This window comes from Diabrotica undecimpunctata, chromosome 7 (assembly GCF_040954645.1).
Source record: "Diabrotica undecimpunctata isolate CICGRU chromosome 7, icDiaUnde3, whole genome shotgun sequence".
Taxonomy (NCBI): domain Eukaryota; kingdom Metazoa; phylum Arthropoda; class Insecta; order Coleoptera; family Chrysomelidae; genus Diabrotica; species Diabrotica undecimpunctata.
Window position 1 is genome coordinate 18195135 of NC_092809.1, and position 22683 is coordinate 18217817.

General features: G+C 33.1%; 1 protein-coding gene across 1 annotated transcript in view; it reads right to left on the reverse strand.

Moving 5' to 3' along the window:
- Window positions 1-229: 229 nt before the first annotated feature.
- The window catches only part of LOC140446295 (glutamate receptor ionotropic, kainate 2), a 429700-nt gene continuing 407246 nt past the window's right edge, over window positions 230-22683 (reverse strand). The window contains exons 15-19 of the mRNA XM_072538832.1: window positions 21971-22063; window positions 20801-21098; window positions 11547-11800; window positions 6334-6485; window positions 230-767 (exon numbers count right to left, since the gene is read on the reverse strand). Coding sequence (XP_072394933.1) covers window positions 6420-6485; window positions 11547-11800; window positions 20801-21098; window positions 21971-22063 — 711 coding nt within the window. The 3' untranslated portion in view covers window positions 230-767; window positions 6334-6419. The remainder of the gene's footprint in view (window positions 768-6333; window positions 6486-11546; window positions 11801-20800; window positions 21099-21970; window positions 22064-22683) is intronic.

Genomic DNA, 22683 nt, shown 5'->3' on the forward strand with positions numbered 1-22683 from the left:
GTATTTGATAGTGGAATTGTAAATAAAATACTATTTCTTGTCTAAGATTATGCCTCTGTGCCAATTTTGATAGCAATTTATAAATATACAGGGAAACTATTAGCAAAAAACGAAAAACAAAAATTAACTTTAACACCCTGTATCTTTTTTCTCAGCAACATTTTATTAAGGCATATTTGGCCCAATAGCCATATTTTGGTCCAAATAACCTGTCCTTAGTCTATGTCCTAATAGTTATGACTCACCCTGTATATGTTGTTTATTAATATTAGACTTTTCGTTGGCTAATTTTTTTATTTTCGTGATTTTTTGTTTGTTTTTAAATATATCATTTATATTGATCTAAATTAAAATATCTTAAAAAAGGATAATAGATACAACACAACCAAATTACCGCATTTTAAAACCATACCAATAACCCAAATCATTCAAGAAATTAAATTAAGCACTTTTTCTTTCCTGACCGGCAAACAATAATTTTCATTAAATTTTCTTCTATCTAACGATATCACAAAGTGGTGGTCCTACTCTCAACAGCGTCTGGCATTGTTCTAGTCACTACATCAGGACTATTTGGACTAGCGATATCACAATCGAACTTCCACAGTATCTTGTCAGACACGTTGAGCCCACTCTGGACCACGTCGCAGGGGTTGTGGGGCCCTACCACGGCACGGGTTCGTCCCAACGTGGCGCTCTTGGTGGCGCCCAGATCGGGACAATGGAGGTCTACCTTGTAGTTTAGCGTTGCCGCTTTTTGATGAGATCTAAATAAAGTTAAAATGATTATTAATGGCACTAAATATCACAAATTTAGAAATTAAAAGAATAATTCAAGTAAAATAACACTTTAAGTAATAAAGTATACATTTTGAATACTACATAATTGATCAAATGATAAAAATCATTGAAACAGGAGCATAGATATAAAAAATAAAAACAGGTTTTTAATACACTCGCGATCATAAAATCCGGGTCACCTTGAAAATCGGCGTTATTTCATTTTTAACGAGCTTTATATCGTAAATAATAATAACACAAATACAAACTAATGCATGTTTCTGAAAATTGTTGTCGGCTTAGGGTTTACTTTGTAACAAAGAATTCCAATAATGCCGATTTCGCGGAAAACTATACACTTCCCAAAATGAACGGTACCTGTAACTGCCGCTTGTTTTAAATGTCTCATTTGTGCTCCGACTTTCTGTTTAAACGCAACAAACAAACATTTATTATTGCCACCATTAGTGTTTATTAGTGTCATTATTAGTGTTTATTATTGTTTATTTTTTGCCAAAAATGCCTTGACTGTTGTTGAAACGGCACGCATTGTTACGTTTGTGGAAGACGGTCACACTCAACGGCAAGTCACAAGAACTGTTAGCGTAAGCCTTTCTACGGTTTAACGAGTGCTTCAACGCTTTCAGAAGACGAGTTTGCTAACCAGACGACCTGGCTCTGGACGAAGAAGAACGACCACGGCACGAGATGACCGTTTCCTTGTGTTTCAGGCTTTACGAAACCGGACCTCAAGTGCGGTTATGCATCAAAATTGCCTACAGGAAGTACGAAATTGCAATGTTAGCGTTGCAACAGTCAGGAGAAGACTTCGTTCTTCTGGACTATCTTCTCGGGTAATGGCTACAGGACCGCCACTTGGCCGTGCGCATCGAGTTGTACGACTAGCTTTTGCTCAACAATACGCGCATTGGGGAATTAATGATTGGAGCAAAGTGTTATTCTCGGATGAATCCCGTTTCTGCCTAACTGGATCCAATGGACGTGTAAGAGTTTGGAGGAGAACCGGTGAACGATTTTCACAAGCTTGCATTGCTCCAAGAATGCCATTTGGTGGAGGCTCGGTCATGGCTTGGGAAGGTGTATCTTCCGACTTCCGCACAGAATTACCCTTCATCGAAAATGGGTCCTTAACTGCACGAAGGTCCATTACGGAGATTCTGGAAGAACATGTTATGCCCACCATGGCAGGGTTTAGAGAAGACGCAGTTTTTATGCAGGACAACGTGCGACCACAGGTTGCCAGGATCAGTATGCAATACTTGGACAAGTTTGGAATTACGAGGTTACCCTGGCTAGCTAGATCTCCGGATCTGAATCCCATCATACATCTCTGGGACGATTTGAAAAAACGTATTCAAATGCATACACCTCCTCTTAACAACGCACAGAAGCTTAAGGATCTGTTAGTGAGAGAGTGGAATAACATACCACAACATGTAATCCGGAGAAAAATTGAGAATATGCCCCGTCGTCTGCAAGAGGTTATTAGAGCAAGGGGAGGCAATACACGATATTAGTCATTGAAATTCCACTGATGTTTTACCACGTTCTGTATTTTTCATTTTTTCTTTCGTATGTCTGTTTCAACAATTTAGTTTGTTTTCTGCTTTTTCAATAAAAACAATAAAAAAACCGTTATTCTTTCTTTCAAAACAAACATTGATGACAAATAAAAAATACATTAGCCTAAAAAAAGGTTATTACTGCACCAGATGCAAAAATATTCAAGAAACTTGAAATTTTCAAGGTGACCCGGAGTTTATGAGCGCGAGTGTATGTTAATGTAGCAAGCTGTACAAAAAGTTTCAGTAGCAATTTAATAAACTCCGAAAACAGCAAAGAATAAATTACCGCGAACTAAAATAAATATTAAAAAGCAGATTTAATTATTAAACAACTAAAAATAAACAAAAAACCAACACTATTAACGATTTTTACTAAGAATAATTCACAATTATAGTTTAAAATACAGTATAACCTGCCACATCCGGATCAATGTAGCGACCGACCGATCCGGATATGAAAAAATCCGGATACCAACACTGTTTAAAAATATGTAGCTGTAAACGGCCTGAAATTTTTTCAATACATAGTTTATAGCGTTTTAGGCATTTAATATCAGGACTAAAATACGATATATACATACATTACATAGATAAGAAAAGTAAAATAAAAACGTAAACATTATAGTTTTCAAGCTGTATTTCTATTCTTATAAACAAAAATTAAACGTTTATAAACTTCTTCTTTTTAAAGTTCCATCTGCTATCAGAGGTTGGATATCATAACGGCTATGGTCACTTTATTGGCTGCTGCTCTGAAAAGTTGTAGTGAACTACAGCTAAACCATTCTCTAAGGTTCTTCAGCCAGGAGATGCGTCTTCTTCCTATGCTTCTTCTTACTTGGATCCTTCCTTGCATAATATTTCTCAGCAGCTCATATTTTTCTCCTCTGGTTATGTGACTCAAATACTCTAGTTTTCTTCTTTTTATGCTGTTCATAACTTCTAACTCCTTATTTAGACGTCGTAGTACCTCAGCATTGGTAATCCTTTGGACCCACTGAATTTTTATTATTCTTCTGTAACACCACATTTCGAACGCTTCTATTTTTCTTATGTGTTGTTTCTTCAATGTCCAAGCTTCTATTCCGTATAGTAAGATAGAAAATATGTAACATCTTAGAGCCCTCAATCTGAGATGCAACTGAAGGTCTCTGTTGGTAAGCATTGTCTTCATTTTCACAAATGCTTGCCTTGCAGTTTCAATTCGGACTTTGATTTCTCTGCTTTGGTCATTTTTGTCATCAACCCAGGTTCCCAGATATTTGTATGTCTCTACTTTTTCTATTTGGGTTTGCTCTATCATTAATCTTTCATTTCCATGTTGCGTTTTTGAGACAATCATAAATTTAGTTTTTCTCTTATTTATTTTTAGTCCGTATCTAATGCAATAATCGTTAATTCTATTTACCAAGTCTTGTAGCGATTCCAGGGTGTCTGCCAATATAACGGTGTCATCAGCGAATCTTATGTTATTTACTATTCTTCCGTTTACAGAGATTCCATCACCCAGATCCGCTATCGCTTTCTGGAATGTGGCTTCACTGTACACTTAAACAGTAATAGTGACAGAACACAGCCCTGTCTTACTCCTCTCTTTATATCTATATTTTCGGACTTTTGTTCTTCTATCTTTATATTGGCCTTTTGAGTCCAATACAGATTGATAATGATTCGTAAGTCTCGTCTGTCTATATCTTTGTTTCTCAGTACTTCTATTAGTTTTTCATGTAGGACCCTGTCGAATGCCTTCTCGAAGTCGATGAAACAGGAATAAATATCTAGGTTCATATCTAAGCATCTTTAAGAGAGGACATTAAAAGCAAACAATGCCTCTCTCGTTCCCAGTCCCTTGCGGAACCCAAACTGAGTATCATCCATATCATCTTCTAGTTTTCTATATAATCTTCCATGAATCACCTTTAGAAATATTTTGAGGGTATGGCTTATTAGTGATATTGTCCTATCTTTTTCTTCTTCCTATGCCGTCCCCATTAACGGAGGTTGGCGACCACATTTTTAAAAGCTTCTCTGTCTTTTGCAACGTGGAATAATTCGTCTACAGTCATGTTTGTCCAGTCTCGAATATTTCGCAGCCATGACTTCCTCTTTCTACCTATTCCCTTTTTGCCATCGACTCTACCCTGCATGATGACCTGCAGAAGGCTATATTTATTATTTCTTAGTATGTGTCCAAGGTATGCAGTCTTGCGTACTTTTATCGTTCTCAACAATTTTTTGTCTCGACCCATCCTTCTCAGCACTTCCTCATTGGTGACCTTGGCAGTCCATGGGATTCTCAACATTCTCCGGTATATCCAAAGTTCAAAGGCGTCAATCTTTTTAATTATTTGCGCTTTGAGTGTCCATGTTTCTACCCCGTACAATAGTTGCGACCAGACGTAACATTCAACAAACCTCAGTCTCAGCGCAATATTCAGATTTTTGTCACAAAACAATTGTTTGAATTTTAAGAACGCTGCCCTTGCCATTTATATTCGTACCCGGATCTCTTGGTCTGGATTTAATTCTGTGTTGATGTAAGCTCCTAGATATTTATATTTTGTCACTCTCTCTATTTGCTGTCCACCAAGAGTTAGTTGTTTATTATTTATTGGACTCCTTGATACTATCATAAATTTGGTCTTATCTGTGTTGATGTCAAGTCCCATTTGAATGCATTCACTATTTATTGCATCTAGTAAAGTTTGTAGTTCTTCTATACTCTCAGCCATAATTACCGTATATTGTCCTATAGTCTGAACCATCTTTGGCATATACTGTTTTTGATATTGCTACAAAGGTGGGCACCAACCATTCCTGTGGGATTTTTCCAGTTTTATATACTTCATTAAATAGGTCCAGAAGTACAGGTAGAGTTTCATCGTATAGACATTTCAGTAGTTCCGTAGGTATTTATCTCTGGCCCAGTTTCGCTGTCGATTTCTTCCGGTTCTTGTCGATTATCCTCAAACAGATCTGTTATGTATGTCTTCCATTTTTTTTTATTTTCTCTTTAATTTCTATAATGATTTTTCCATTTGCGTCTTTCAGAAGGGCATCTTTCTTTTTTCTCAGTGTATTTGTCATTTCCTTTATTTTCTTATGCATGTTAAATATATATGTTTATAAACTTAGTACATAGATACTATATGCTAAGCACTAAAAACAAAAGGTTACACAACTTACACATTAGTTTTTGAAAAAATTGGTTATTTTCTGCTGATTTCCACACTGTACACGTTTTTTTAAAGCCATATCTCTCATCCTTTTTAAGACCACCACTTCACTTGCACAAGCCTCTTCTTGACTTTCAACGTAGCACCGCAGAGCCTTGAACGACTTGAATGCTTTGGAATGGCTCATTACGACCGGATTTTTGTCAGTGCTTTCATTCTCTTCGTTGTCTGAGTTTATATCATCATTCTGGTACACCATGTTCAATATATTGCCGTCTGTTCGTCTGTACTCAACCACTTTACCAGTTCAGCGATCTCTAGTTCATTAAAAGTTTCATTGGTACCTTCCTCTAGTTTTTTAATTATAAGTACAATTTCTGATAGTACTCAGTAAAAATTTCGTTTCTCTTAACACGCCCGTTCTTTCATCTATTGTTTCTTTCATAATTGCGTCTAAGATATAGTATTTTATCATTTCAAAATACCCCAGGTAAAATATTTTTCTTACTTTAACTGTCTTCAGATGTACTATATGTGTGTCCAATGCGTATTCATTTTAAGAATACAGTTATATTTATTGTTTATTGTTCTTACCATGTAAAATTATGCATTATGTTAAACATGATTAAATAAAATTAGAGAGAAAACCTTACAAAAAAGATCGGATCGGACAATGAAAGTGACGGCTGTCACAAATACAAAGTAAAAAGAGAAGGTGAACTTTTTGTAATTAAATAAATTTAAAATAAAGGGTATACTATTCATCATTTACAATTTTTAATTAAATTTACCTAGAATAGACTGGACCACCACAACAGTCCCTAATCGCATTTGAAGGGCATGTGAAGGTCGAATAGCCTCCACCCTGGAGTCGTCGCTAGGTGTCTACTTCATAATTTATAGGCGACCGCTTTATGTCCAACATTGGTAGCATTACTCCTTCCTGCAACAAATATTTTATTTATAATCAACAGAACACAGAAGGTAATGAATAAATATTAAAATTGAAAATAATTTATAATTTTCATAATTAAAACTCAATATTGAAAAATATTTTAAGCATTACATACAGGTTTCAAGTTTGTTTAATGTAAATATATACAAACGTCGCATTACTTGCTTCTAGTAAAGTGCTCGTCAAAAGTTACAGATATTATTAAGGTATAATATATATATATATATATATATATATATATATATATATATATATATATATATATTGTTATGTTTGTTTATTTTGACTTTGATTTTAATTTATTGAGCCAATAAAAAAATTATAATTTATTTGTTATCAAATGTAAAATAAGACTCCTTATATTACCTGTGTTCGATGGATTCAAAGATTTTCTAGTTGTCCTTTATCGAGATAGAGAAGAAGGATAATAATAAAAGAAAATAGTATATTACAAAAATTAAGTATTCTTTATTTTATATAAAAAAGGAATAAAACAATTTTCAACTTCTGCCGTTATCTTATCAATCAGCATACAAGAAAATAAATGAAATTTTTATAATAATAAGATTTTAAAACTACATAAAATTTATAATAAGTGAAAACCAATTTTACTTAAACTTTCCTTTACTTGAAACAAAAAACAACAAAACTTTAACTTTTGATTAGTCAAACAAAACTCAATTCTTTAAATTTTAATGATAATGATCATGATGTCAACACAGATCCTTTACAGATACCAATTTCAATTGTACAAAACACTTACAGTTTTTTTTTCTTATTGCATTGTATGTTGGCACATACCCAGAAAAATCCAGTCTCCTCAACGATATGATCTCTTCTCTTTGGCAGCTCGGCTTCTTTCTAACGTCTCTGCAAACCTCCTGCAGACTACACAAAAACACCTGATTCACTTCTCCAAAAACTCAGCTACTTATTTATGACACAAGGACCTCCTTTTGTCAACTTGATGCCGTAAAACTACTTTCACATATACTTCCCAAAATGCCCACGGTGGATACAAGGACCTCTTTCAATCTACTTGTTATCTCCTGCTGCAAAACTATTCACTTCTTTTCACAATGCCGGTATCCAAACTCACGAACCACACCCTATCTTCTCACAAACGACTGTTTCCTTCGATGGCCAAATTACAACTGTCCCACGGTACAACTCCCCGTCTCCTAATCAGGCTAACCCCATTACCATTCAAAAACGACTATCCAATCAAAAGCTCAAATCTTGTTTACTACTGTTAATGTTTGTTCTAAAAATTCTGTGTATCATTTGGGAAGACCAAATTACTGTTTCATAGAAAGAATAAATAAAAATTGATTTTTCTATCCTCAGTCTGTTAATACACAATCTATACCTGTTTCCAAAGATTAGAATATGGTCATTTAATACACAAACAATGACAAGATTAACTTACAGGTAAAATGTCTTCTAATTCTACACAAAGGGGTTGTTTGATAATTTTGTTGGAAACGGGAAAGGTCGATAGTAAATTTTCAAAGGTGAATCGTAGATGCATGTTGAAGTAAAAGGATACTTCTAGCGTCGTTAAAAGTCTCTAGTAAGAGGCTTTGAATTTGCGGTTCACCTAATTTACTATTAGAGAGAGGTCTCTGGACTTCTTGTTATTTCGTAAAGATGTCGCTGCTAGCGTACTTGGCTGTTATTTTGCTTATAATAACCAAATACTAGACTGCATTTCATTTCAGTTGAACTTCCACAAGTGATCCTGATTATGAGTTGAATAACTCGAAACAAACACGTGTAGAGCAATGGTGGAGTTCCGATTGAAATGAAATGCAATCTTTTACTTTCATATATATATATATATATATATATATATATATATATATATATATATATATATATATATATATATATATATATATATATATATATAGAAAAGAAATTTAATCTTTGCAGATAAGTTAAATAGTAAACTCTTAAATATTGGGGAAATCTGCAAGAAAGACTCTAATGAGTATCAATTGTTTCGCAGAACGTTTTCGCCAAAGCTAGTAACAACATAGTGGTGTTTTTTGTTACTATGTGCAAAAAAAAGTTTTTTTATCGTTGGAAATGTTAGTAGCTTTGAACTTAAAACGCAAAGGTTTACCCAAGGTTAATCAAAAAACCCAATGTAACTACATATAAAAGGAGGTAATTCTTTAAATTGTCGGCAATAACTAAATTTTTGATTGTTAGAAAGTTTAATAAATGTGAGGTTCTGTTTTACCAGAACGCATGTGCTGACAATTCAAGTAGTTCTTTTGAATCTTTATGTCGTTAAGGTTCATTGGTAAAACCGAATGAAGTTAAATCGCAGTATAGGGAAATATTATTTTGGATTTTCTTTTTTAATTATATTGTTCATGTATTATTATATTAATATCTTATTGAAATGTATCTAAGAAAAGCAAGGGAATGTTATCTTTTTTAGTTAATGAAAATTAATTATTAAAGTAGGTTAGTTGTTAATGGATATATCAGTCAAGTTAGTTATCTGTGATGTTGTATTGTTCTTGGTATCTGATTTAAGTAAGAAGTGGTATATATCGTTTAGATTCTTAATGTCACTCTTAAAATTGATGGAGAAATTGTTAAGAAAAATATAAGACATTTCAATGAACTCTCTTTTAGATTTATTGTTCTCACGGTGGAGAATTGTAGTGTTAGTATAGTCCATGAGATGACCAGTGGAATGGACATGTTTGGCTTATGCACAGCGGTCAGGGTAAAGTCGAGAATCACTTTTGTGTAGTGTAATACGTGATTTCAATAATTGAGATGTTTGGCCGATGTAGGAATTGCTGCAACAGAGGAGCTATCTATGGGAGTCTTATCTTTTATCTTAGAATAAAGATTATTAATTGTTAGGGTTGATCTACAAGCCATATTAAGTTAATTATTGGTATTATTATTACCAAAGCTATTTTCAACACTTTTCAGAATCCTTGTTAACCCCGGAGTGATATCTCTGACATATGGTAATGAAAAAATATTTGTTGATAGGAGTATCCGAGACTGGGTTCCCACTTAAGACATCAGGATCAGCATTTTAATCGCGAAGGAAGGTGAAGTATCTTCGTTATGGCTAGTATTAAACAAAATCTTATTCACTAATGGTGTTGCATAAGCGTTTGAAATAAAAAGTTTCTGTAGGATTTGTAGTTTTTTTTTATAAAATAAAGGATCTGATAGTTTTATTACTCTATTTTTCATCTGTTTGATTAAGTTGACTTTGGTAGAATTATTATGGTAAGAGTGGTAGTTAAGGTATCTACCAGAATGGGTCAGTTTTTGATACCAATCTATTTTAATGTTGTTGTTTTCCCTGATCATCCTTATGTCGAGAAAGGGGACGGACCAATTACCATCTTCCCTCTCTATAGTGAACTGGATGTAGGGGTCATAACCATTGGAAGTATCTAATAGTTCATCTACCTTGTCATTGGGTATAGCCAAAATGATATCATGAACATATTTTTTAATAAATGGAATTTGAAAGGATAGTAAAGGATTAATCTATATATATATAAATATATATATATATATATATATATATATATATATATATATATATATAATAGAATTGATCAGAACAACTTAGAACGAGATCCTACAACATACACAAGTAATAATACTAGGTAAATAACAATACCATGCATAAAAGGATTATTAGAAAAACTTAGCAGATAAGGTAGCTAATAAGTTCAACATTTCAACATTCAAAACAACAAACACATTGAGATCTATTTTATCTAAAACTAGACTTAACAATGAACCAGAAAGAACAAAGAATTGTATTTATAAAATACCTTGTGAATGCGATCAGTTTTATTTAGGTGAAACATCAAGGCTATTAAATGTTAGAATAAGTGAACATCAATCTAATATTAAAAATAGAGAATTTGATAGATCTCAAATATGTAAACACGTATGGGAAAATGAATATAGGGTTCAAAGGAAAGATTCAAGTATAGTCCTGAAAGAAACAGATGGTAAAACGAAAAAAATCAAAGAAGAGGCTCTAATTATGCTAAGTGAGAACAATTGTGTCGCAAATTCCACGGCAGAATGCTGTAGGATCTGGTTACCCATATTAATAGAGGAAGGTAATAAAAGGAAAATACCTCTATAAGTAAGACAGTAACATATCGAGGATACGTCATTTATTTTTTTTTAACAACAAATATATAAAATCAGAATTTGGTGTTTATTGAAAGTAAACTAAATGCACGACCAAATACTTACCATGTCGGGATAGTATAATGAGGTTTTTTCCTTATAATTAACCAGGGAATCTCTAACAGGAGAATTTTACTGTCATCATAGGATATTGTTGTCTTTTTAAAAACGAATTACATGCTATGATTTTTTCTGACGGATATTCTCAAGTTAAAGTTGATTTCATGTAATCGAATGAACTATCTTACAATAAGGTCGTCCCAGGAACGCAACTCAGCGATATTGGCAATATTATTTTAAAGTCGTCTACTTTAAAATCTATAATATACGTCTAAATTGTCAATATAAATAAGTCAGATAAAATTATATATTAGAAGAATTTTTCACCAAGTAACAAAAAACAAAATTTGTTTAATTTATTAATGTTTGTATTTTGAGAACAATGTCCAAAGTGAAGATTAAAGTCAATAAATTAATTTTAATCTTCAGTTATGGCTTATTCCCATTAAAATAGTATTTATTACTCAATATTTTAATTAAATAAGCTTAGTAATACCTTAACAATATTGTTAAAAATGATTTAAAGTGATTTTTTACAATTCATCGGTTGAATTTTTACTAATAAAAGTATTTAGTGAAGTTTGCCACTGATGCGTTAATTTTTTTTTCAGAAGTTTGTAGTACGATTTCTTTTCTACTTTTAACACAGAAGGAGATTTGTAACTGTATATGAAACTGTTGTTAAAAGTTCTGTAATGCTAAATTCCCGCTGAACTAAGTTTAACAATCAGTTTAAAGAATTTTAAAAAGGTTCGTATCAAATTTAAGAAAACATTCTAAGTTGCTTACCCCATTGAGATGCGGCAAATCAAGTGCAGCAGGCACGTACGTTGTGGCTGGGCTGCACCTCGTGCAGGACCGTCTCAGAGCCGGCCTTTGTCGCGATCCGTGGCAGCGAACAGCGAACCTTAGTTCCTCAGCCATCTCTGAACACAGCGACTGGCGGTCGGTCTGAGCGTTCTTTTTGCTATTCCAACAGAATTCTAAAATGGCAACAAGGATAGCTAGAGCTAGGCCACAAAGTAGGACGACGAAAACTCCACCTATAGAAAATAGTAACTGTATTATTACAACGAATGCATATTAATGCATTTACTGATATAAGACGTGGAGTCACTTAAAAGCATACATTGCAGACTATTTACAATAAATTTTTGTTAATAGTAAACTGCGCCATTAATTAATATTGTTGAATTTGAAAAAACGTTCATACGTCAGTAAAATAAAAGAGATCAACATTAAATTTTAAATTTGATTTAAGAAATAAATGGAATATGTTAAGAGTATCCACTTAAATATTATTATTATAGAAAACGCAAAACATATAGTATTAACTAAAACATTGGTTCGTTTAAAATATCAAATCTGAGTGTTTCCAAAATAATGAAAAATATTTTAGTCGATTAATTATTAAATTTTAAGACACAATTTGGTGCAAACATAAAAAACATGTTTTATCGTCATTAGTATACAGAGTTTTAAATAGTTTTGTAATTAATTACTTTTTTTTTAAGATTCTATTCATTATTACTATTTTAAATTAACACAAAATTTTTTTTATTTCAAGTGGTCTTTGTAATTCTAACAATTAGACCTTATGCAATGTGATTAAAGTCTAGGCATATGTATGCCCAACTTTAACCAAATAATCGTTTTTCATGCCCCTAAACAATGACGATCGTTTATTGATATTCATGGAATATTGCGGCCTAAAATTTTAATAATTTTACTTTTTTATTTTATTGCTTAATACCTAAGATACAACTAGGTTCTTGATTATTCACAAATAATTTTTTTTTTGATTTTTAAATGCATGTTCACAATCTACCCATAAACAGTACAATGAATAATTAGTAAATGTAATGAAAATAATGACTTGATTTGGGTACCGTCCATCATCCAACCGTCCAGCAACGGTTCTCCATTTTCACCTATGTATCCAGGTCTTCAATTCTGGCCTTTTGGCCTTGTTGGGGTGCAGTAATCTGCCATCTTTTACGGTTGGTGCCCTGATATAATTCTGGATGGTTGCATTGCTCACATACCAAGGGGCGTTAGCTATCATGAGCAATGTTTTTGAGTGGAAGGTCTGCAAAATTTTTTTCTTGAAGGCCACAGCCTCAGAGTTCCATGCCGTAAGTCCGTACTGGTTATATTATGACTGTGTAAAGTAGTAATTTGTTCTCCAATGACAGTTGCGACTTTCTGCCAAGTAACCAATTTATTTGTTTCAATTTCATAGTGAGCTGAGTTTTTTTTGGCGTTGTGTTGATTCAAGGTGAGCTTTCGGTCCAAATGCAAGCGAAGATTCGTCAGTTTTGTTCTTAAACTTGAATTTTTTGTTGTTGAATTAAATTTTTCATTTTGTCAACCAATTACCAATCGCTTTAATATAAGCATATTTTCACTGGATTGAAAAATGGCTCAACTGCAGCATTCTAGTGTAGATAATAGAAAGCATGACAACTGTTTTCCTAGGTAGATGTATTAAGATTCTTTCATCGATTAAATCGTATCCTGAAGCTTTGTGAGAGTTGGTACCCATTAATATTCTACGAACCTCGAATAGGGAGCAAGCTTTTATTGAAGGTTATAGTGGGTAGAGTGCATCTAGATATTCGCTAACTATATCATTATTTATGATTTGACCTAAATTTGGAGTAAATATATTTTCTAAATATTCTGCAAATAAAGCTTTTTCATTGTCCGTTTGCGGCCAACTTCCTTCAGGTTTTCTTATTGGAGGAACTAGTGGTGTATCGGTTTCTTGAATTTTTTAGTTCTTTTCCATATAGAGTGATTATCTGGAGAAAGACTGTTAATATAGAAATTGGAGGTGTCATTACAAGCTTGATTTGGCGTTGACGTTAGCTGGTGTGTTACTGTATTTAGCTGTGTCTTATCTAGTGGATTTCGAGGACATTACCATTTTGGACGCGCTCTTCTTTTTTTGGTTAGAATATCTTTGATATATAATGACAGTTTATGTTTTCGTTAAAAAGTCTTAATAGCTATTGACTGTATATTATAGTTATGTTTAATGTTATTATTATGGCGCTATAGTCCTAACGTATCATAGAGCGTACAAGTCTACATTCTGCATCACATTGATGTGTTTTCTGTGTATAGAATACTTTGCAAACAGATAATGAGATAAAAAAGCAAGAAAGAGGCTGATCCTACGAGTATGTATCGAATGCAGAAGGTGTTGATATATCTACCTCTATTTGGAAAGATAACAAAGCTGTTACACTTATATTAAGTTTTTCTGGATATTTGTCTATACAAAAAGTAAATAGGTTTGACAAAAAAGAAAATAAGAATATCAAGATGTCATGTTCACATCTAGTCAAAGAATACAACAGACACATGGGTGAAGTAGACCTATTAGACAGTCTCATCGACCGATATAAAATTAGACTCCGTACAAAAAAATGGTACTTACTAATTTTTTTCCAACTTGTAGATAACACACTTGTAAATAGTTGGATTCTATATAAAAGAGTATGCAAAAAAAATGGAAACAAGTCAATGACGCTGGTTTATTTCAGAATTGGAGTAGGTGACTGCCTGTGTAAAGCAGCTATGCAAAATTTATCAAGCAGGAGAGGAAGATCATCTGCAAGTTATATTGAACAGGATATACAATTGAAGAAAAAGAAAGGGCCAACAAGCAATATTCCTCTAAAAGATATTCGAACAGATGCTGTAGGACATTAGCCAATCTACATTAGTGATCGAACCCGATGCAAAAAGCCAAACTGTAAAAAATTACCCTACATTAAATGTGGCAAACGTGGTTTGCACTAATGTTTTAATAAGATTCAAATTTTTTCTCTAATTTTCATCAATAAAAATATTAAATTATAAAGTATTTTATTTCCTATATAGACTTTTGATTTGATTTTTTTGCAATGTAAAATAAAAAATTGAGCATTTTAGGGTTAAGAGTTGATAAATATATCTGCAATATAAATTTTATTTGTCATTTCAGTGCCAGTTTATGGTCTTGGATTTGTTCCCAGAACGTACCTTTTTATAAATTATTTGATATAATGACCTAAAAATAATGATTAATCATATTTCTGAACGGTATTCTTACAAAAACCTCACAATTTTTTGCTGAAATTTTACATTACACGCAATTGAATCATATCAGTAGTAACACAAAGATATTAGTAAATTGGCATATACATAATTTAACAATAAAACCGACAGTTACAAACAAATGAAGAAAATGCAGCATTCAAGTTGCATTTTTATTTTATCAATTTAAACTTCTATTGATATTTAAAGTAAGCTATCGTTACAAAGAAATGCAAATAAACGACGTAATAAAACAGGAAGTACATGCACTCTAAAATATGAAGTAAACAACGCAGGAGATACAGCGAAACTTCTTTACTTCTTTATAATGCGAAATAAAAAAAATTATGTATAAAATTATGTGTTTTGTCATCATTTATTTATTTACTCCGTATTTAAATTAATACCTTATTAAGGGCGGATCCAGGACCGATTTTCGGAGGGGCCATGAATTTTTTTTGGGGGGTCTGGGGGAATATTTTAAAAATTAGGGTTAAAATGGTAAGTTTAAAGACACTTTTCACACACTTATGAGTGCCATAACGACGTTCAAAACTTATCGTTATTAAAGAATTTTTATTTGTCAAGCAAGGAAAAATCAGCAAATTTGAACCTAAAGTCCAACAAGTGCAAAGAGAGAAATGTAGTTTAGTTTATGAAATTAAAATAGCATAAAAAAGGCCAATATTATTGGTCGCTTAGTGGTACACGCGGGACGCCCGCCCCTCTGTCCAGCATTTTGTCCTGCAAAAGGGGGGACGCGGGACGGGATAGCGATTTTTGCTGCTGGAGGGGAGAGCGATTTTTCTGCGGGTAAATAAATTTATTATTTGACTATCTATCTATCTAATTAGCCTTCTTCGGTCCATCTTTGGACATAGGCCTCCCCAATACTTTTCCACTCTTCTCTGTCTGTCGCTATAGTCATCCACCTAGAGCTCACGTGCTTATTGATATCATCTGCCCATCTCATTTGGGACCTTCCTTTGCTTCGTTTATATTCCCACGGTTTCCAACTTATAAGAATTTTGTTCCATCGGTCTTCTTTTTGTCTTATATTGTGTCCGGCAAATCTCCATTTCAATTTTGCAACTTCTTGTCTAACATCCCTCACTTTTGTTTTCTCTCTTATCCACTCGGTTCTCTTTTTATCCATTAGTCTTATGTGCAACATTTGTTTTTCCATTGCTCTTTGGGTTTTTATGATTTTGTCCATGTTTGCTTTTGTAAATGTCCACGTTTTGGAACTATAAGTGAGAACAGGGAGTACACATTGATTGTATACTTTGGTCTTAAGATGCTGTGGATATCTTTTGTTTTTAAGAATGTAGCTTGCCAGTCTAACTCGTCGTTTTATCTCTGCTATTTGGTTTTCTTTGTTAAGTTTTATAGTTTGACCCATCTATATATATATATATATATATATATATATATATATATATATATATATATATATATATATATATATATAATAATCCTGAATTTGTTCTATTTCATCTTGTCCGATCCTCATTGTGATGTCTTCATCTGTATTTGTTATGATTTTGGTCTTGCTGTAATTCATATTAAGGCTTATCTTTCCTGCTTCTACGTCCAGTTCTTTCATCATTTCAAATAATTCTTCTTTTTTATCGGTTATGAATGCGATGTGATCAGCGTACCTTAGATGGTTCAAGCGTTGTCCAAAAATTTTTATACCTTTTTCTTCCCATTCAAATGTTTTCAAAATATCTTCCAGAGCCTGATTGAAAAGTTTCGGTAATATTGTGTCACCCTGTCTCACGCCTCTATTTATTTGTATTGATTTTCTTCCTTCATATACTTTAATTGTTGTTTTGGCTTCCTTATATATATTGGCTATTAGTTCCGTATATCTGTGGTCAGTTCAGCTGTTAATCAAAGAACTTTTCACTGCCCAATGTTCGACACTGTCGAAATCCTTTTCGAAATCTATGAACGCTATATATAGAGGAATGTGGTATTCATTTGCTCGTTCTATAAGTATTTTCATACTAAGTAAATGCTCACTTGTGCTGAATCCCTTTCTAAAACCAGCTTGTTCTTTCGACTGGTATCCGTCGAATTTTGTCGTCAATCTATTGGTTAAAATTTTTGTTAGGAGTTTATACATTACATTGAGGAGTGTTATAGGACGGTAATTTTTTATATCTGCTTTATCCCCTTTCTTGTGTAGGATAGTGGTTACGGATTCCTTCCAGTTGTTTGGGATTCTTTTTTCTTTTAATATCTGTTACTTGACTCTTGTTACTCGATTATTTAAGTACCTCGACAAAAAAATGAAATTAATACTGAACAAAACACGGACAAAAGATGCAATCTTATTAAAACTTTTAGATCTTCCATCTTTCAAAATTGATATAGCATTAAAATAGCCTTAGGTTAGCATCAAGAGATTTTGTTTGTTTAAACCGGCTTACAGGCAACTTGTATCTAGAAACTCAAATGTGCATAAATAATTAAGCAAAGTTAATACAAGTGTAACAGTCTTCGGATCTTTCTATGTTGAGATAGATCATCATCATCATCCAGCCTCAAGAGTCCACTACTGAACATAGGCCTCTTCCTCATGTTTCCAACCCCGTCTATCTTGCGCCGCTCTCATCCAGTTTTTATTGAGTTTTCTTAAATCGTCAGTCCATCTTGTAGGTGGTCGACCGACGCTTCTCTTGTCTTCCCTTGGCCTCCATTCCAATAACCTCTTTGTCCATCGCCCATCTGTCATTCTGGCTATGTGTCCTGCCCATCTCCATTTTAGTCTGGCTATCTTCTCGATGATGTCAGTCACTCCGGTTCTTCTCCTGATGTCCTCGTTGGTTATTCTGTCTCGCAGAGTTATTCCTAACATAGACCGCTCCATTCTTCTCTGCGTGACTCTCAGTTTGGTAGCTGCTGCTTTTGTTAAGGTAAGTGTTTCTGCTCCGTACGTCAAGACTGGGAGGACGCACTGATCAAATACCTTTCTCTTTAGGCATGTGGGCAGCTCACTTTTAAAAGTTTCTCTCAGTTTTCCAAATGCTGCCCACCCAAGGCCGATTCTTCTCTTCAGTTCATGAGTCTGGTTATCCCTGCCAATCATAATTTCATGTCCCAGGTATTTATATCTATCTACGAGTTCTATTTCTTTCCCACCAATACTGATGTTCTGGTTGGGTACCAAATTGGTCATGATTTTTGTTTTCGAGATATTTATATTTAAACCTACACTTTCTGTAGCCACAACGAGTTCCTGTACCATCTCTCTTGCCATACCTAGATCTTCAGCTATTATAAGTATATCATCGGCGAAACGTAAGTTGTTTAGATATTCTCCATCTATTTTTATTCCCTTTGTCATCCAATCCAAATTCTTAAAAGCATGTTCTAGCACCGTAATAAAAAGTTTAGGTGACATTGGGTCTCCTTGTCTAACCCCCCGTTCTATTTTTATGCGATTACTGTTAGTATGTAATCTGACAGTGGTTGTTGCCTGCAGGTATATTTTGTATAATAATTTAGTATATCTATAATCTAGCCTGCATTCTTTAAGCGCCTGTAATATTTTGCTTAGCTCAACTGTATTAAAGGCTTTGTGAAAATCGATAAATATTAGAACTAGAGGTTTATTGTAATCCACTGCTTTCTCTATTAGGGTTTTTATACTTTGTAGATGGTCATTTGTTCCGTAACTTTTTCGGAATCCTGCCTGTTCCCTTGGTTGATAAGTCTCTAATTTTCTTTCCATTCTCTTAACTAGTATTCGCGTAAACAACTTTACGCGAGATAAATGTTAGTGCTTTAATCATATGTAAAATGCCAGATCTAAACTGGATAACGCTTTCATGGCGCTCAACCCATTTGCTTCGCATAAACTTGTTAAATTTTGTCCGATTTTCAGTTTAAGAACTTCATTTCTCTTGGCTGACATGTTAAAAAATAATATTACTGACTTCATTGTTCCCACTGTGTTTGTGATAAACTATACATTAATAAAAGTTAAAAGGGAGTTGTTTAAAATATGATTTAGGCAAATACATCTAACTGCATTTATTGCGACCTTTTTTTATTGTTGTTCTACATCGACTGCTTCAAAGCTCATTACACTTCAACTGTTAGTACCGCTTCCTGTACATTTCTTCTTATCCAAGTGTTTATCCAAGTCCAAACTCCAAGAGTTTTTTCAACAAGTTTAATACTATTTTTCCCAAGGCTTTTCCTGCCTTCAAATTTATGGAATCTATAAACTTAATCAAAAGTTTAGGCTACATCTTCAATTTCACTAATCAATACTACATATACCTAAAATATAAGCTTTGGTATTGCATCAAACCAATAATGACACACGCGGCAGAAACACGACCTGGCACAGAGAGGACAAAAAGGATGTTAGAAACAGCAGAGATGAAAACACTTAGAAAAATTGATGGTAAGACACTATGGGAGCTAGAAGAGCAGATATACGACGTAGATGCAAGGTGGAGAACATCAAGAACTAGGTAAGAAATAGAAAAGTAGAATGGAACGATTATATAAGCTGAATAACAACAAATAGAGTAGTAAATACGGTAAGAGACGGTTCCCCAATAGGAAGACGATCAGTAGGAAGACCACGAAAACGTTACTGGAGGTACATTGAAAAACAGACAGAGTCATGTCTATATAAAAAGAAGAAGAAGGTATTGCTAAAAAAATTACTACCTCATAATATGTTTATAAAATATATTGTAACAGATAATTCTCGGAGATGAACAGTTCAAGTGTTTTATAATATTTAAGATCTTAGTGCAATATAATATTTTAGATCAATGAATGGGATATTTTCAGTTCTTGACATTTTTAGAGCCCTGTGAAAGCTTCAGACTTGTAAATCAACCAACCCATCAAGCACATGATTAACCAACCAATTTTAATACTACCAAAACTACAACAACAAACAGGAAAGAGTCGTCAACAAAATTATTGTAAGAACAAAACAAACCAAGAGTGTGATCGGTTGCCCGTTCACACTATTGGTTTAACGTGGTCAATGTAATACATGTGGCTACAGAAAGTGTAGGTTTAAATATAAATATCTCGAAAACAAAAATCATGACCAATTTGGTACCCAACCAGAACATCAGTATTGGTGAGAAAGAAATAGAACTCGTAGATAGATATAATTACCTGGGACATGAAATTATGATTGGCAGGGATAACCAGACTCATGAACTGAAGAGAAGAATCGGCCTTGGGTGGGCAGCATTTGGAAAACTGAGAGAAACTTTTAAAAGTGAGCTGCCCACATGCTTAAAGAGAAAGGTATTTGATCAGTGCGTCCTCCCAGTCTTGACGTACGGAGCAGAAACACTTACCTTAACAAAAGCAGCAGCTACCAAACTGAGAGTCACGCAGAGAAGAATGGAGCGGTCCATGTTAGGAATAACTCTGCGAGACAGAATAACCAACGAAGATATCAGGAGAAGAACCGGAGTGACTGACATCATCGAGAAGATAGCCAGACTAAAATGGAGATGGGCAGGACACATAGCCAGAATGACAGATGGGCGATGGACAAAGAGCTTATTGGAATGGAGGCCAAGGGAAGACAAGAGAAGCGTCGGTCGACCACCTACAAGATGGACTGACGATTTAAGTAGACTCAATAAAAACTGGATAAGAGCGGCGCAAGATAGACGGGGTTGGAAACATGAGGAAGAGGCCTATGTTCAGCAGTGGACTCTTGAGGCTGGATGATGATGAATGTAATACATGTAAATAAAGAACAGGTAAGATTTGTAATTAGAGTCAACTATAATCATGATCATTCCATGGTATTATTTAATATTGTTTTTGCTCTTCTAATTCGTAAGCGGTCATTTAACTGTCGTCGATCGTTCTAGTCGTGTCAAAAGTACGGTCATTCTAGTGTTAACAAAATTTAACCAAATACAATGACTAATAAACTTAAAATCATAATTTACCTATATTCTCCACACCTAAGGCATTAGCTTTCGATTCTTTACTTTTATCATCGCGAGTGCACACATCACCCGTATTCTTCCACCATTTATCATACAAAATTTGTATGACACCTTTCTCTTGAAGTTCGAGAATAGCTAGCGATATTTTGTCCCTCCAAGGACTTCCTTTTGGTGTAGCAATACCGTATCCTTTAGAATCCAACAAACCTCCAATTTGAGTTAGGTTGCAGTCCCTTTGAACTGCATAATCTAACATAGTTGATTCCATGAGAAAGGCGTAGTCACCTTCTAACACCCTCTGGAAAAAATGGAATTTATATATTTATAAAAATATGACTGCTAAAAATTATCAGTATTATATATTTTGCTTTACAAAATAAACACCACATTTTTAGTACGACAGTATTTCCCGCTATCAAATATAGTAATAGTCCATAATGTAGTTAATCAAACTCATATTTTTACATTCATTTAAAATTAGAAGAATACATTGATAACAGGTTGCAGTTCAAAAAGTGGCCACAAATTCTTTTAATTCAATTAATAAAAATTAAGTTTTAAACAAAAAATGGTTTCGTTTATTCATTTAATAAACAATAATACGCTACTCATGATGTATGTGCATGTTATTTATACCAAATTAAAGCCAATATATTTCTTATGATGATATAAGGCTGCGTAAGAAAAAATGGTCGCAAATTAGGATTGCAAGCTGTTAAAAACGCGAGGTATCAAAGATAAAGTAAAATAGATACATTCTTTTTACATATATTTAGGAATTAAAAAATATTGTATTTATTCTATATAAAAAATTACTATTATTATTATATTAATATTTCTATTTTGAGAACGATTTCCGAAGTGGAAATTGAAACGTCAATATACTTACTGTAAGCTTTAATTATGGCTTGTTCCCATTTAAATAGTAATTAATTTAAAATACCATAAGAAAATAGCTTCAGAACAATATATATATATATATATATATATATATATATATATATATATATATATATATATATATCTATATATCTATATATATATATATATATATATATATATATATATATATATACATATATATATATATATATATATATATATATATATATATATAGAAAAAGTCTACATAGAATTCTAAGAGCCGTACAACTCACAATATAGACATACCTGTACTCCATCTTCATAAGATTTTACAAAGGCTGGCGGGTTTCTATTTTCCATAAATCTCCACATCTTCTGATATATTCCAATTTTAGAATCCTAAAATTAAAAAATATATGCAGTCATAATCCAAACAAGAAAGTAAAAGAAAGTAAAAATTTAACTATTTTTTATAGCGTTTGTGTTATCAATGGTATTAGTTTTTTTTAACAATTTTGGATTATGTATGTAAGTGGAAACTATCAAAATATATATTTTATATTTCGATAGTTTATATTATTTTACTACATCATGACATTTTATTAATTACCGATTTATGTTGTCTTTATATTACCTTTTTCATATTGTCGACGATACAAAAATTTATGCCTAAATTTACTTTTTCCATTTGTATAAGATTTATAAGGAAATTTATTTCTGTTATGGAAGAAAATTTTTTTTTTTTATTATGTCAAAAAATTTAGTTATTTAAACTGTTGATGGTAGCGTTTAGCAGCAATATTAAATACGTATTTTTAAAATTCGTTTAAAATTTAACTTCCCTGGACAGTTTCCTATTGGTAAAGCCAAGACGAAGGAAACTCTATAAATGTAACTTGTTAAACTGTTTGTTCGAGCTGTTGGACCGTTGTCTTCTGAGATTGTAGCTTTTCTTTTTTCGTGATTTGCACGAAGGGGCGAACATTAGCGTCCATTTCTAATAAAATACAGATGAATAA